The following is a 15897-nucleotide window of genomic DNA, read 5'->3' on the forward strand; positions in this document are numbered from 1 at the left end:
AAACCCAGTTAGCCTTTATCTCTTATTTTTAGAGTAGTTTTAATACTCGATCAAGTATATATTTAGTATATTCTTTATAGCTGTATTTACAAATACATAAAAATTATATGAGGGACAAGCACAGTAAGAGCCAATTATTCTACTTATGCTATATGATGCCAGAGACTGAGCATAATCTTGAAGAATTCTGACCACACACTAACAAGATTTTCTATTTTTTTTTTTTTTTTTTTTTGCTTTTTGGGTCACACCCAGCAATGCAGAGTCAGGGGTTACTCCTGGCTCTGCACTCAGGAACTACCCCTGGCAGTGCTCAGGGGACCATATAGGATGCTGGGAATCGAACCCAGGTCGACTGCATGCAAGGCAAATGCCCTACCCACCGTGCTATCGCTCCAGCCCCAAGATTTTATTTCTTAAGAAAAAAATCTAAAAGTCAAATGTTAGGCTAAAAGGTGAAAACACAGCTATTTGTCATACTAGACTTTTTATTTCTATCAGTCTGAAATATTTCATTGAAATACTAACAAATAAAGCCCAAAGTTTTTACTTTTATTGAACATATAAAGAATACATAAACTCTACATACAGCTCAAATTAATATACCTGTATAAATTTGGTAAACACTTCCAGAAATTTAACATTATTGCTCTCCAGAAACTTCTACCATATTCATTTCTAGTCATCACTCCCTTCCTCAAAAGTAACTATCCTGACTTTTGATGCCAGAAATTACTTATACTTGGTTTTCAATTTCATAGAAATAGAATCATACAATCTGTTCTTTCACATTTGGCTTCTTCCAACATTAAGTTTGTAAGATTCATTTTCAATGTTACATGTAACAGTAATTTCATTTGCTATATCATAGTCTATAATGCAATTGATCTAATAAGGCACTATCCAACAGTAAATTGGGTTATTTCCATTTTAAAATAATTACAATGTCATGAAACAAAGTGTCTTTTTGCTATAAAGTGCAGGCATATACAGTTTATCTATTTAGATAATGTCTCTTATCTATTGGATATGTGTACATATTACTGGAAAATATGAACTAATGTTTAAAATTTCACTTGTTCAAGATCAACAAACTATCAAGTACTCAAAGCACTGACTTAAATTCTATCAGGAACAATTTTTGTGTCAAAAGATGGCTGGGGACAGAGGTGGGGGAGCAGTCTGAGGCCACAATCAGCGCTGTTCAGGATTCATTCCTGGCTCTGGGCTCAGGATCACTCCTGGTAGGATATAGGGACCATAGGCGGTGCTGGAGCTCAATTCAAGGCAACTCCTAGGTCAGAGACAGTACAGATTGCAGGGTGCTTGCCATGTAGACAGTCAACCAGGGTTCATCCATGGAATCCCAAATGGTCTCCCAAGCCCTGCCTGGAGTGATTCCTGATCACAAGGTTAGGAATAAGCCCTGAGCACTGCAGTGAGTATCATACCTGCTTCCTGAATACTTAAAACCCTAACAGAGATGCACACCTAATACATGATGCATTATATTGATTATTACTTTTAAGCAAAAGTGTTTATATCAAAAGTGATTATACTTAGAGCACATAAGATGCAATGAAAAAGTTTCATTGCTGACAGAATATAGGTTAAGGTGATGATATTTACCTTAATATTCAAAATTCATGGGGGGTATAGAGTTTTTCTATTGAGATAACTTAAAATTAAGGCTAGGAATAATCTATGCTATTTTTCACTAAGGTTAAATTCAATTATTAAAATAATCTTGAAGGAAGACTGAAGTTGTAAAAAGACAAAGTAACATTAAAAGCAAATCGTAAAGAAAAAATATTTTTAAATGACAATTGAAGAAGCTGATACTGTAAAAAAACACTATCAAAATCACAAATAGCAAAAACCACAGTCTTTTAGATGTATTCTCAATACATTACTTATTGAATATCTGTATAAATCTCTTGAATGATATCAGGCACTAGTACAAAAAAAGTATTTAAAAATGGAAAAGGTAAGATCCCTGAATTCCTTGTTCTGTGTCATCAAGATAATTCATAATCCCTCGGAAGAAGAGATTTTGAAAAACAGTAAGGAAAGATTCTAACATTAAATGTAAGGAGTAGAGAGCAAGTCAATAGAAACAGTCTCAACTAAAATTAGAAAGGAAGCCAAAGACATGAATAAAGACAAAGACGTGAATAAAGACTAAAGACTAAAAGAGTAAAAGACTAAGTAATTTCTTTTTTTTTTTTTTTGCTTTTTGGGTCACACCCAGCGATGCTCAGGGGTTACTCCTGGATTTGCACTCAGGAATTACTCCTGCGGTGCTTGGGGGACCATATGGGATGCCGGGGATCGAACCCAGGTCAGCCGAGTGTAAGGCAAACACCTTACCCGCTGTGCTATCGCTCCGGCCCCAAGACTAAGTAATTTCTTAAGCAGCAAAAACATTACACCAGGGGAACAAAAGGATAGTGATTTTAATAAATAAATGACAGAAAAGAACATTAATCACTATTCAGGTGCTTAAGATACTAAGCACTGCAAGTTAGAGGAGTAAAGGTTGCATGGGATGAAATGGTAAGGAGATGGAAAGATAATTTTTGTTCAATTCATAATGGAACTTTTATGTCAGTCTAAGAAATCTGGTCTAAGAGGTAAAAAGATAGAAATAAAAATAAGCTTATGCTTTTTAACAAAGATCAGTGTAGCAGTGTAGTGACAGTAAAGAAGCTGAACAGGAAAGAAAAGCCAAGAATAGTAAGTAATTGGGGGGGGGGGCGCAAAGTGATAGTATAGCAGGTAGGGCATTTGCTTTGCACAGGGCCGACCCGAGTTCAATCTTTGCTTGGCATCCCATATTGTCAGCTAAGCACCACCAAGAGAAATTTCTGAGTGCAGAGTCAGGAGTAACCCTTAAGCATTACTAGCTGTTAACTCCAAAACAAAACAAAACATTCAGACATGAGATCAGTAAAAGCTTAAACTTGAGCACAGTAAGTATGCAGAGGGGTGAAATTTAAGAATAGCTAAAAAGGACTTGATAGCACATGACCACTGAACAGAAGGTAAAGAAAGAATACATCATGCTACTATTTCAAAGACTCCAACCATTCCCAGCCCAGCCCCAGTCTCAGTAAGGCAGCAAGTGGCCCATAGGCCCTCAAGCACTGGTGGTTTGCTTGGTTTTAAAAAGATATTGTTTTCAAGGTGGGGGAGGTGGTTGGAGGAAGGATTTGGGGGATGGTGGAAGGGAAACTGGGGACATTGATGGTAGGAAGTGTCCACTGGTGGAGGGATGGGTGTTGGAACATTGTATGACTGAAACCCAATCATGAACAGCTTTGTAATGGCTTATCTTACAGGGTTCAATTAAAAAAAAAAAGATACTTTCAAACTCCAAATTCTTATAAGTTTACTTCTGCCATTTTGCTTTTATCCTAAGATCCATGACAGATTTAACTTCCTGAGACTACAAATTGTTTAGAAGGAATCTACTTTTAAGTTTTAGTATTTCTTTAAACTAATAACAACAAAAACAATACCTATTTGTTTTGCAGCCTGCAATATATCTTTCAAGTCTTCATTTACACTCTGCATTTCACTTTTTTCCAGTTTTTCATTCAAAAATGCTATTATCTTTTCCCATGCCAGGTCTAAACTTCCAGTTTGTTCATGAAGTTTAGATCGCTTCAACTGAAAAAGACAGCATAAAAAATACAGACATTAAAAGTTTTTTCAACTCTATCACTTACCACCTATATTTTATATTACGTTATACAACTTGGCACTATTCATAAGAATTCAAAATTCTATATACTCTCATTCACTTTTACAAACCCCAATGTGAACTTCATTAAAATTTTTGCTTAATAAAACCTTCTGTAAATAGTTGTAATCACAATGAATACTTATTTTTAAAATTTCCCTTTTATATACCAAGATGAAGAGACACAGAGGTACAACTGATAACTTCTCATATGCTTGCTTTCCTTTTTTTGATTGGTTGCTTTGTTTTTGAGACCTTTTATAGTTAAGGTAATATAGTGTTGATATTTATGGTCTTTGTGTACATAGTTACCGCACCCGAACCCCATCACAGTGCCCCAAACCCTCCACCCATTACCCAACACCCATGTGACTACTGCTTGTCTTTAACACGGTTTGAATTATATTATGTAAAATAGCTGAACTATGATATGCTTTTTTTAGAAAAAAAAATCAGAAAATCTGGTCCTATAAGGGGTTCCATATATGAAGTCAGCAATACTTTCCAAAGTATGGAAAATACTTTCCAAAGCATGCCTAGAACAGGTCAGGCATCCTGAGGACTCTTCTATGTAACACTCTTCTGAGACTACAAAGTTATTCTCAAGGACCACTACAGAAAGAAATAAAAGCCTTACTTTATACTACCGGCCTGGATTCATAGATTAAATTTAATGAAGTCCCTGGACAAATAAAATATAATGGGTCAAACATGAGAAATTATACTATGGTACTCACACTGATGATAATGCAAAATTCACTATTATATCCCTGCTTCAAGTTTAAATTCGAAATAAAGCTACTTAATCTAGCTTTAAGAGGAGGAGAATAAACAAATGTGAGATAAAATAAGATTTGCCATAAATTGAATGAAGTTACTACAGTGGATCACAGGTTCACCAAGTTTCATCTTCCCTTTCTGTCTACTTTTGCATAAACTAGATACTTCCCAGGACAGAAAGTTACAATATATTATCTAGTCTTATAATTGGTCATTTCCAGTATTTAAAAATACCAAATCAGTACAATATACAATAGAAATATGATATTAAACCTAAGTTTAACTATATTGAATATATGCAAGTTTTAACTGCTGGGAAAAATGCAAACCAACTCCCACTGTAAAGGAATTTGTGTACCAAAATTCTGTATGACCTTTAAAGGAAAAAAATCTATCTAAAGACTGTAATAACTCTTTTGCTGCTAATATCAATCCTCATATGGCATTCTTATAGGGAAAACTGCATAAATATTTTAAGCAATAAAATAGAATCAACTAGAAAATGATACTATTCTATAATATAAATAAGAAGTCAGTAATTAAAGTAACTTAAAAAAACAGTTTAAGGGCCTGCCACCAAGATGTGATCCCGGGGGCCGCACCTCTGTGCAGTCTCTCCGCAGCTGCACGAGCGTGACTCCAGACGCCAGCTAAATTTTTCCGCATCGGCAGCTCCTCGCAGAATGTCTCCAGACAGAGAACTAAGCCGTGGCCCCCATGCCCGCCCAGGAGGGGAAAGGTATTTCTCTCTCTCTCGCCTCTTCCTTGCCAGGGGTGAAGGGCGTGGTGACCGCCATAATATGACGACCACAGATGGGGTTTACAAGCTTGCAATGATCCAATATCTGGAAGAAATCTCCCTGGACTTAGTTGCTAAAGTACAGAAATCCAAAACCGCGCGGCCGCGGTACCTCATATCTCTTCACAACAGGTTTGACTCTAATGGGGTACTCCTAACAATAATAGTGAGGTTTGTGTTGAAATATTGAATGTAACCAAAGTAAATAGAAAGTAAAGTGAAATTATCAGTTACAAGGTGGGGAGGGGGGTTGCGGAGGGCAGGGTGGGATGGGAGGTGTACTGTGTTTTGTTTTTTTTTTTTTGTGGTGGGATATGGGCACTGGTGAAGGGATGGTTGTTTCGGCATTGTATAACTGAGACTTAAGCCTGAAAGCATTGTAATTTTCCACATGGTGATTCAATAAAATAAAATTCTTAAAATAAAAAACGAAACAGTTTAAGAACTTTTTTTTTACTTTATTACATAGCTTATTTCTTTATAATCAATTCAAATATCTTTAGGTCTAAAGTCCACAGTCAATTATAAAAAACAGGCAAAAGTATATTATGAAGCCAATTACTGAGATCAAAAGAATAATATTCATATCTCTCATATTACAGTATATCTAGTGTTTCTACTTTAGAAGAATTTTATCATAAATTTATTCAGATGGTTCAGAAGTAAATTACTAGACAAAATAACAAAATTAACTGCAGCAAAAACCTTAGCTACAGAAAAAGGAATTCAGTGCAATAGTTCTAGTCTTTTTGACAAAGTGTCAAAGGTGCTTCACATAAGTATTTGCAAGGAAATATCAAAATACACATTTCACTTCTTATTGCAATACTACAGCACTTTAAACACAGAGAACTAGGGGAAAAAATGTCAAACATTTACCCATATGCTACAACAGTTTTGAAACTCAGCTAAGAATAACTCTAAATTATGGTACCCTAATATCTTACAAAAAAATAAATCAAAATTGAAATACCTTTAAGTCAGACTCTTCTTCATTATAATTATCTTGCTTGGTGACATTTGAAAAGGAGCGCAAGGCTCCCGTGAGTCGAGGTAAAGCCATCTATTACTCAATCACTGATCCATACAATGAGAAACTGCAACTAAAACAAAACAATAGGTTATTTATATATTGAGGGGAGACAGGAGAAGTAAACATACTCAACAAATTGTCCTATTCAAGACAAAAATGAAACTAATTTGTGGAAGAACAATTGCTGCCATTTTCTAGAATTCTCTTGACATACTTTGCACCCAAAAAGGTTTTGTTTTTGAAATAACATACTGGCTAAGGTTAGAGATAGGAAAGGAAATATGAAAGAAAACAACTGGTTGTAGACACCATCACAACATTCCTGCAAAAAGATTTCTACTTCTTCCCAAATATCGGTCTCAAGTAAGTTACCGCTATAGTTAGTAATATAGTAAATGAGTGGGAGATTAAAGCAATTACCCATGTATCCCCAATTTTGTTTATGCTCACTGAGTTCATCACAGCAAACAAGAAACACTATCCCTTCTTTTCAGAGTCACTAAATATGTTTAGTATCAACATGTTTCCATCCAAAGGCCTTTATTCTCTCAGCATGAAATGCTTTCTCATGATGCTCTTATAGCTGGCTCTTGGACACAGATCTTGGCTGAAAGATACCTCCTGAGATGAGACCTATCTTTACTACATTTATACAGCCTCAGAAACGGCAGCTACCCAGCTACTGCTTATCAAAGCACAAACTTCAGTTCTGATAGTGCTACTTAATATGTGCATGTTCTTATTTACTTATTTGTTGCATCAACCCACTGAAAGTTTCATGACACCCCCATCCCAAACCAAATGACCTTTCCTTCACTACTTCCCTTAGCAGAACAGTACCGAGCTATTTCTGACACTCAATAATTAGTAAGTAAACAAACAAAAAAAGAAAGGTCAATAAGCAATGACAATAAGGAAACTGAAACAAGGATAAAATTAAAGCATCTAGGGAAGGAAAGAAATCTAGAGAAGTCAAATAACTTGATTTTATATCCTTATTTAAATGCCAACAACAATCTAGAAATCTAGAAAATAGACTAATTTTTACATCGAGAATTCTGAGCTATGGAATTTTCTTAGAGGATTATCCTGTTTAAGATCCTTTAAGAAAATTAAAAAAAAAAAAGTACTATCTACAGATTCTGCCGGGAATGTCACAATCTATTACAAGTCTTCAGTATGTTTTTCAAATAGAAATGATTCTATACACCATGGGGCATCAGGCAATGTTTTGTGACATTCTAAGTTACAACACTAGAGATGGAGAGAGTATTATAGAATATGTTTGGTAGAATCCAATGATTCTGCTAAACATTCTATAATACACAGGATAGCAATCTCATAACAAAAGATTATACAAGCACAAAATATAAATTGTATGGAGTTTATGAAATTCGATCCTAGCAAAAAAGGAGATGTAACTCAAACATTCCAACAGTGTGAAATGACCCACAATGAGGCCAGCGAGACAGTCCAGCAGGTAAGCTGCTTGCCCTGCATGCAGCTAACCCTAGTACCCCATATGGTCACCCAAGCACTGGCAAGAGTGATGCTGAGTCAAGAGCCAAGGAATATACCTTTAGCACTAGCAGGTAAGCCCCCAAATTGGGAGGAATGGAAGGGAAGGAAGAAAAGAAAAGATAAATCCCACAAACCTCAATTAAACAATTCTACTCTGTTGTTATTTTGCATTCGAGAACTTGTATTCTGTATGGGAGGAAAAACCTAAGGCGGGGGGAGGGTTCATATATCTCAGATATGTAAGTTTTAATGAAAGATAAAGACAGTGCACTGTTCAAAATAGCCAAAATCTGGAAACAACCCAAGTGCCCGAGAAAAGACATCTGGTTAAAGAAACTTTAGTACATCTACACAATGGAATACTATGCAGCTGCTAAGAGAGATTAAGCCATGAAATTTGCTTGTAAGTGGAGAGATATGGAGAGGATCATGCTAAGTGAAATGGGTCAGAAAGAGAGGGACAAAACATAGAAGGACTGCATTCATCTGTGGAGTATAAGATAACATAACACGAGGCTGACACCCAAGGACGGTAGATACAAGGGCCAAGAAGATTGCCCCATAGCTGGAAGCCTGCCTCATGAGCAGGAGGGAGAAGGCAACTGGAATAGAGAAGGGATCACTAAGAAAATGATGGCTGGAGGAACCAGTTGGGATGGGAGATGTGTGCCAAAATTAGATAATGGACCAAACATGATAACCTCTCAGTATCTGTATTACAAACCGTAAGGCCCAAAAGTAGAGAGTATGGGGAATATAGTCTGCCACAGAGGCAGGGGGAGGTGGGAAAGGGGGCGAATGCTGGGGATATTGGTGGGGGGAATGTGCACTGGTGGAGGGATGGGTGTTTGATCATTGCGTGATTATAACTCAAACATGAAAGCTTGTAACTATATCTCACGATGATTCAATAAAAATAAATTTAAAGAGTTAAAAGATAAGGATGGTCGCCCAAAGGAGAGGTGAGGGACAGAGACACACGACTCCAGTGTTTGGTGGCGGGCAGTCGGTTTATTTTCTCTCCTCCCCGGCGCTGTCCATCTCTCCCTTTACAGCGCAGTCAAAGTCCCAGTCGTCAGATTTCCATCATCCTAGTATCCTTGCAGACCGAGGACACTCGTCCTTCTCATCCCCAACATCTAGTCTTCAGCTTCTAGTCTTCACTATCTCCTTCTCAGCATCTCCTTCCCAGAGTCCTGTCTACCTCCTCCAAGTTTCTCTGCCAGCCACAAGTCTCTCTGCCAGTCACAAGTCTCTGCCACAAGTCTCTTCCAGTCAAAAGTCTTCCAGTCACAAGTCCTAGCCCCCTACAGCACAGTTATATAGGAATCATGAAGGGTGGGGATACAAAGGTGAGGCTGATCATTATCATAACAACAAAGAGAGGTAAAGGCCACTCCTTCAGGAGATTAACTCAAGGGCAAAATCTCATCTAAAAAGATTACTCCAGATTACTAGGAGATCCACTCAAGGGTGGGATTTCAGCCAGGGTGTGTTGCCTTCTCAGCTAATAATCCATCTAAACAGTTCTCCTTTCCTCAGCTAATAATCCATCTAAACAGTTATAGTAAATTTACTTCTTATATTTCTAGCAATGTCATTTTGTACAAGCACAGTAAGAGATATATGAAGCTTAAAGTTTGGCTCTTCCTGGAAACATCTCGCTATATATTCCAGACCACAGTCCTCAGGCCAGGATAGTCTTTCCTAACCCCAGCAGGGTCCTCCTTATTCAGTTACCTCTTTTTGGGTCATGACAGAATTTGTCCATGACCATGCTCTTCATTTATAGTTAAGTATCATGGAGCTTTGGCCTGGCCCATTTTGATGCCAAAGTAGTTTACAGCTTGCCCTGGGCCCATTAGTCCCTCGTCAGGACCCTGCTCTTGGAGTGTTAGGAACTAAGGGCAAACGAGGCTTACATCAAGTAAATACAGATGCGGAGGAGTAAATATTATCTTGAAGTCAATTAACTCCCATGTTACATAGCATAGCATCGAAAGGACATAGCTAAATAAATCATGCAAACCATAAAGGATATAGAAGAGCAATTTAGGATTATTAGTGCCTGATGGAATTGGGTGGGCCCCAGTTGCACTGTTGTGGGAGTGGCTCAATAAACCTTAAGCTCCCTGTGGGAGCAGCAAAAACAACCCAGTGTTATCCAAAGGGATCAATCTCTGCTTCTGTTCTGCTCTTTGATGACACATCCTTGAAATTACTACAAAATGTGATTCTTGAAAAAACATTAAATAGCTGGGGTGGAAGAGAAATAGAATTCAAAGGGCTGGTGCATAAGACTTGAACACATAAGAAAGAACCTGATTTCAATCCCCTGTACCACTTGGCCCCTCATACATGGTGCAGTGAGTTCTTGTGGCCCTAGTACCACTGAAGCTGAGAGGTATGACATTAACCCAAGCATTAGGACTGTCCAGCACAGCTGACTAAGTGTTATCAGGAGTGGCCTTAAGACCCTAAGCACTGTTCGGGAGACCCTCTAAAAAACTAAAAGGGTTCTGTGAACTATTAAATAGCTTAAAATTATAATTTAAAAAAATCAAATATAACAGGACTAATCAAACTGGAATATAGTTTTCATAAATAAAATACATACTTGCTAATATAAAAGCAGCAGGACAAACAATAGACAAAGCTGAGGAGTGGCAACATGAAAGAGAAAACTCTAAATAATTCAATATGCTATCAGAAATAAATAATGCACAGGAGCTGGAGATATAGTACAGCAAGCAGGGCTCTTTACCATGCATGCGGCCCACCCAGGATCCCCGGCAAGCCCCTATGGTCCCCAAACCCAATCAGGAGTAATCCCTGAGTGCACAGCCAGGAGCAAACCCTGAGCACTGGTCAGTGTGGCCCAGAAGCCAAAAATAAAGTAAAATAAACAACAGATTAAACAAAGAATAAAGTAAATGTGCTTAAGTGTAGCACTGTAGCACTGTCACCCGTTGCTCATCGATTTGCATGAGTGGGCACCAGTAAGGTCTCCATTGTGAGACTTGTTACTGTTTTTGGCATATCAAATACGCATGGGTAGCCTGCCAGGCTCTGCCATGCTTAAGTGTATTAATAAAGTATATGTAAGTTCAACTTAACAGTCCAAAGACAGACATATTAAATTAATAAACAGCAATAAAGTAAACACCAGTGCTACACCTAAAACAAAGGACAGAAAGGATGAAAAAAATCCTCTTTCTACAATCCAAAAGCAGCTGGTAGGTGTATCAAAAGTTTCAGATCAGACAAAATACTTTAAAAGAAATACCTTGGAGATTTACCTTCCAGTTTGCCTACTGAATATCTACTCCAGAGTGAACAAAAAAGTGAGTGAATAGAATGATATTCCCTTAGGCTGTTTCAATCAACACATGCATCTCAAACTGTGAACATCTTGTTGCATTGCATGACTCCAAGGCTTAAAGACTTCTGTTTTTTAAAAATATACAGCATGGCCATTAAACACAAGCCAATTTTTTCCACCTGGTACATCTGAAAAAATGGTCATATGTTCCAAGTCTGTGGGAAAGAACACGACTTCACAGGAATATTGAAAGTCTGTTATGACAACCTGGTGTCCTCCTGAAGGATTTTCAAGGGGAATCTTACTATTCGAAATTTTCACCCAACACGTTCACTCTTCTGAATAGTTTCCAAGCAAATCAGTAAACACACTGAGTACAAGGAGAACAGAGAGCAAAGAAAGAGAACTAAGTACATATATGTGTAATTTTTATAGAAATTAAAATCTATTAAGGTTTGTCCAAAACAATGTGTATGAAGTTCCGATTCTCTTATACTCACCAATTACTTATATTAACATCAGATTTCCTATGCAAAAGGAGGAAAGGGGGAATTTGGCTCCTAACCACAAACCAAATTCTCTTTGCATTACAGAAGACCCCGGAGTTAATTTCACTTCTACAAAAGATGAAAAAAGCTTTTCTTTTAAATGCCTTGGAAGTACAATAGACTCAAGTAACATCTGCACCAGCGTCTAAGGATAAGCAGAAAGAACATTCCATAAAGATGATACAAGTACACCCAATCTCAGTAGAATAGTATATATACAGAGCTGAGCCCTACAATACAAGGTGTGCCATTATTTGATTTCCCCCCCCAACTGGACCAGAGAGAAAGGTCCTAGCCCAGATAATCTGAGAAATGCAAAATTTTCATTCTACCCCAATTTGTGCGGTTTGGGAAACAGACCCAAGGAACTGATATCTGACCTTTCAGAAGACCTGGGGAAAAAAATCTACTTGAGGGACTGGAGGAGGTAAGATACTTGCCTTGTACACAGCAGACTCTGATTCAATCCCAGCACCACATATGGGCCCCAGAATCCACCAGGAGCAAGCCTGAGTGCAGAGCCAGGAATAACTCCTGAGCTCAACCAGGTGTGGCCCCAAACAAAAAACTGACTGGATTTAAAATTGTGAATACTCCTCCCAACAGATAGTTTCATGCACCAAACAGGAATTCTAGTTATGTTTTGGAACTAACTATAGCTGTGTAAATAAAATTTTCCTGGTCTTCTTTCTTACTCCTCCATACCAAATTACATGGAATATGCTTACAGTCCTGAAAACGATCTCTGCAACTAGGGATCTTTCAAACATCAAATTCAAATTTTTATTTCCAGACACTAGGACTGAGCCAAGAGATAATACAGGCTAAGCCAGGTTCAATCAGAGCCTGGACTGAGCACTGCTGAGCACTGCTGGGTATGCAACCCTCCCCCTCCCCCAATTTTTTTGAATATTAGAATTACACACTCCCAATTTTAAAAATTCAGAAAGGATAAGAGTGCTTATATTTATCTACCATTTTGTACCCAGTAGAGAAAAGTATTAAATAAGCCCAACTTTAACACTAAGTAAAGGAAGTTGGAACAGGATCTAGCCCTACATAGCAGTGCTTCCCAAAATGGCAGTACTCCCTTCAGGGAAATGGGGCGGGGGAGGGGGGAGATCTGGAATGAATGATTCAGGGGGCCTAGGACCTGGGGTGCAATGGAAAGGGAATTTTTGTTCAGTGTTTAAGAGTAAGAACTTAATTGCTTATAAAAACTGGGTACTCTCTTTACCTTTAGATTATCAGCCAGAAACAGGCCCTCACAAATACCGTCCACAAGACTGTGTTATCTGTGCCGGTTCGGACCTGAACCGTCGCTTCCCTACCACACTCCTGCTGATGCTCCTCACACATCCTAAGCTGACAGACGCGGAAAGGGTCAGGCCCTGTATCTCCTTGATGTTTATGGTCTTAGTTTGCAACAGTTTTTCTGAGCATCAAAGTATACTATAATTGAAAGGGAAAACAGGTTGGACCTGGACAAAATGAGATGATTGTGTTAAAAGAAGTCACAAAGTAAAAAATAAAAAAATAAAAAAATTATCAGATGGTTTCCTCTCTTTAGGATTTTCAAAAATAATTTTTTAAAGAATAAACTAATCACACACACACACACAACTTAGACTCCGCAAAACATAAGAAGGTTACTTAGGGGAAAGAGAAAAGGGTGGGCTCGATGCGGGTGCAGTAAAGGCTGATTCACAAATACAGGTGTACACCTACAAAACTCAGAGCACTGTAAACCAGAGATAATTCCATATGGCTTTTAAATTAACTAAAATTTGATGCTCAAAACAGCAAAGAACAATGTAACACCTATCTTTTAAAAATTATTAAAAATACCATGATTTAAAGGAGCATCAAAACAGAGGCAAAATAATTCACTTTGTCTCATGCTTTAACAATTATAGCATGTTGTCTTAATATTTTATATAGTAATATGGCCATGTCTTACTAAGATACTAGGAAAACCATGGTATTGCTGGACTTTGTAATAAAAATGTCAGTAATAGAGAGAAAAACAAGGTTTCCAACGCTTTATAAAATTTTTCATGTAAGTGTGGACCACAAAAAATAAGTAAGTACTGGAAGTTTTCTGAACTTAAAAATACTTATCAGTGGGCAGAGAGATGGTACACCTGGTAAGGTGCTTGTTTGCCTTGCAGTCAGCAGATAAGAGTTCAAAGCCCAACACCCCGCAGGGTCCCTTGAGCCCCACCCCACAGTCAAGAGGCCAAGAGTGTTCTAGAATTGTTAGGTGTGCTCTCCTCCCACCCACCCACCAGAAAAGGAGAAACAAACCAAAATAAAATACACAAAGGCAATGGGCATACTTTTTGGAAATGCAGGACAGCACAGAGGGAGAGCATTTACCTTATGGGTATGCAGTCACAGGTCAATTCCGGCAAGCCCACAAGCCCAGTGCCATCACAGCCAATGACATTTGTGATGCTCAGCCCTACAATCAAGTGTGTCATCTCCAGCAAACCTCTACTGAGCATATGCAAGTACCGCAACTCAAGTGAGCAACCCCTGCAGGGCACCATAACCAGCTGAATCATACAAGCAACAGCGTGGCTTCCGGTTATCCCAGCAACATTGGGAAGGGAAGGAGACAAGGAAGTGAAAAGGCAAGGAGAAGTCGTAAAGGAAGGGAAAGAAGAGAGGCTTTTGGTTTTGCTTTTAATATGTTATCTATACTAGAGGCCACAGAAACAGCACAGCAGACATGGTGTTGCCTTGCATGAGGCAGACCAGAGTTCAATCCCCAGAACTCCACATGGTCTCCTGAGCACAGCCCGGAGTGACCCCTGAAGTGCAGAGGCTGGAATACATCCTGAGCACTGCCTGGTACGGCCCAAGAAACCAAAATCAAAGTATAATTACCTGCACTGGGGCAAGACAGACAGCACAGAGATTAAGGTCCTTGGCTTGCATGCAGTCAACCAAGCACCACATATGGGCTCCCAAGCACTGCCAGGAGTAACCTCTGAGCACAGAGCCAAGGAGCAGCTCCTGAGCACTGCTGGGTGTGATCAACCCTGCTCTCCCAATTATCTGTACTACCAAATATGAGTTAAGAAATTTAAGCGCAACTTTACAGGAATGATTTCTAAAAAGCTAAAGACACCTGTTGTCCTAGTTTAAGTATTCTATCCACTCAGCTAATCAGTCCCATTTCTTTCCTTCAATAGCCCTCATTATGTCTTGGTTAGTATCTATCCTGTCACACAGGAATATGTAAAAACATGCATGACAACTAGATACAGCAGTTTCAAGGTAGTGGATGTAGGAAAGAGGAATGAGGCGAGAAATGCATTTTTTTAAAGCTCTGAAGTAGATAAGAAAAAAAATAATACTTTTAAAATCATCATTGTTAGCACATCAGGGTTTATTGCACTGTTTCTAAAATTCTCCATATTATTAAAATACTCCACTAAATAAAAATTTTAGTTAAGCTTTAAAGCAATACCAAAGGCTGGCATGAGATTTTTATAAAAAAAAAAAAAGAAAAAAAAGAAAGAAAAAAGAAAAAAAAGAAAGGCCTCAGTCTCAATGAATGGCAGGTTTGGAAAACATTAGCTAAAAATTACCAGGCTTGCAAGAGATTGATCATCTGCACATAGAACACCTGGGTGGTATTTAATATTCCCGCCCATAATGTACTTCAATTCCATGTCATCTAAATCAATTCTGCCGTTTCCAATCCAAAATTCTTTCTCTATTCCCAAGAAACAGACTGATGAATATAGATTACAAATTGTCTTTACTGAACAACCTTAATGCTTCTTTACATATTGACACCAGTACACACTACCAGTGGCTCATTCCTGAATGTGGTTTAAGTAACACAAACTGCAGTGCTGCTATCAATGTGTTAAGGATATGCATGCCAAGCTATGCTTCGATTTGGGGGGATTTTATTGGAGGAGGGGTAAGGAGGAGGGAACCCTGTTTATATAGTCTTATTTCCTGTTTAGTTAAAATACCCAATTATGGGGCAGGGAGACAGCCCAAGAGAGAGAAGTGCATGAACTGTGTGTGTAGAGGCTCTCAGCTAAATCCTCAACACCAGCATTCCTCAACCAGGAACCACATCCTTCCCGTGGATCTCCAGAATATTCCAAAGGGTTACAATCAAAA

The 15897-nt window shown here is 38.3% G+C and overlaps 1 protein-coding gene across 1 annotated transcript in view; it reads right to left on the reverse strand.

Annotated features, from left to right (window-relative positions):
- Positions 1-15897, reverse strand: part of ASCC3 (activating signal cointegrator 1 complex subunit 3) — a 332257-nt gene that overhangs the window by 302731 nt on the left and 13629 nt on the right. Inside the window, exons 2-3 of the mRNA XM_055136146.1 lie at positions 6298-6427; positions 3522-3672 (exon numbers count right to left, since the gene is read on the reverse strand). Coding sequence (XP_054992121.1) covers positions 3522-3672; positions 6298-6387 — 241 coding nt within the window. The 5' untranslated portion in view covers positions 6388-6427. The remainder of the gene's footprint in view (positions 1-3521; positions 3673-6297; positions 6428-15897) is intronic.

Source organism: Sorex araneus, chromosome 4 (assembly GCF_027595985.1).
Source record: "Sorex araneus isolate mSorAra2 chromosome 4, mSorAra2.pri, whole genome shotgun sequence".
Classification (NCBI taxonomy): Eukaryota; Metazoa; Chordata; class Mammalia; order Eulipotyphla; family Soricidae; genus Sorex; species Sorex araneus.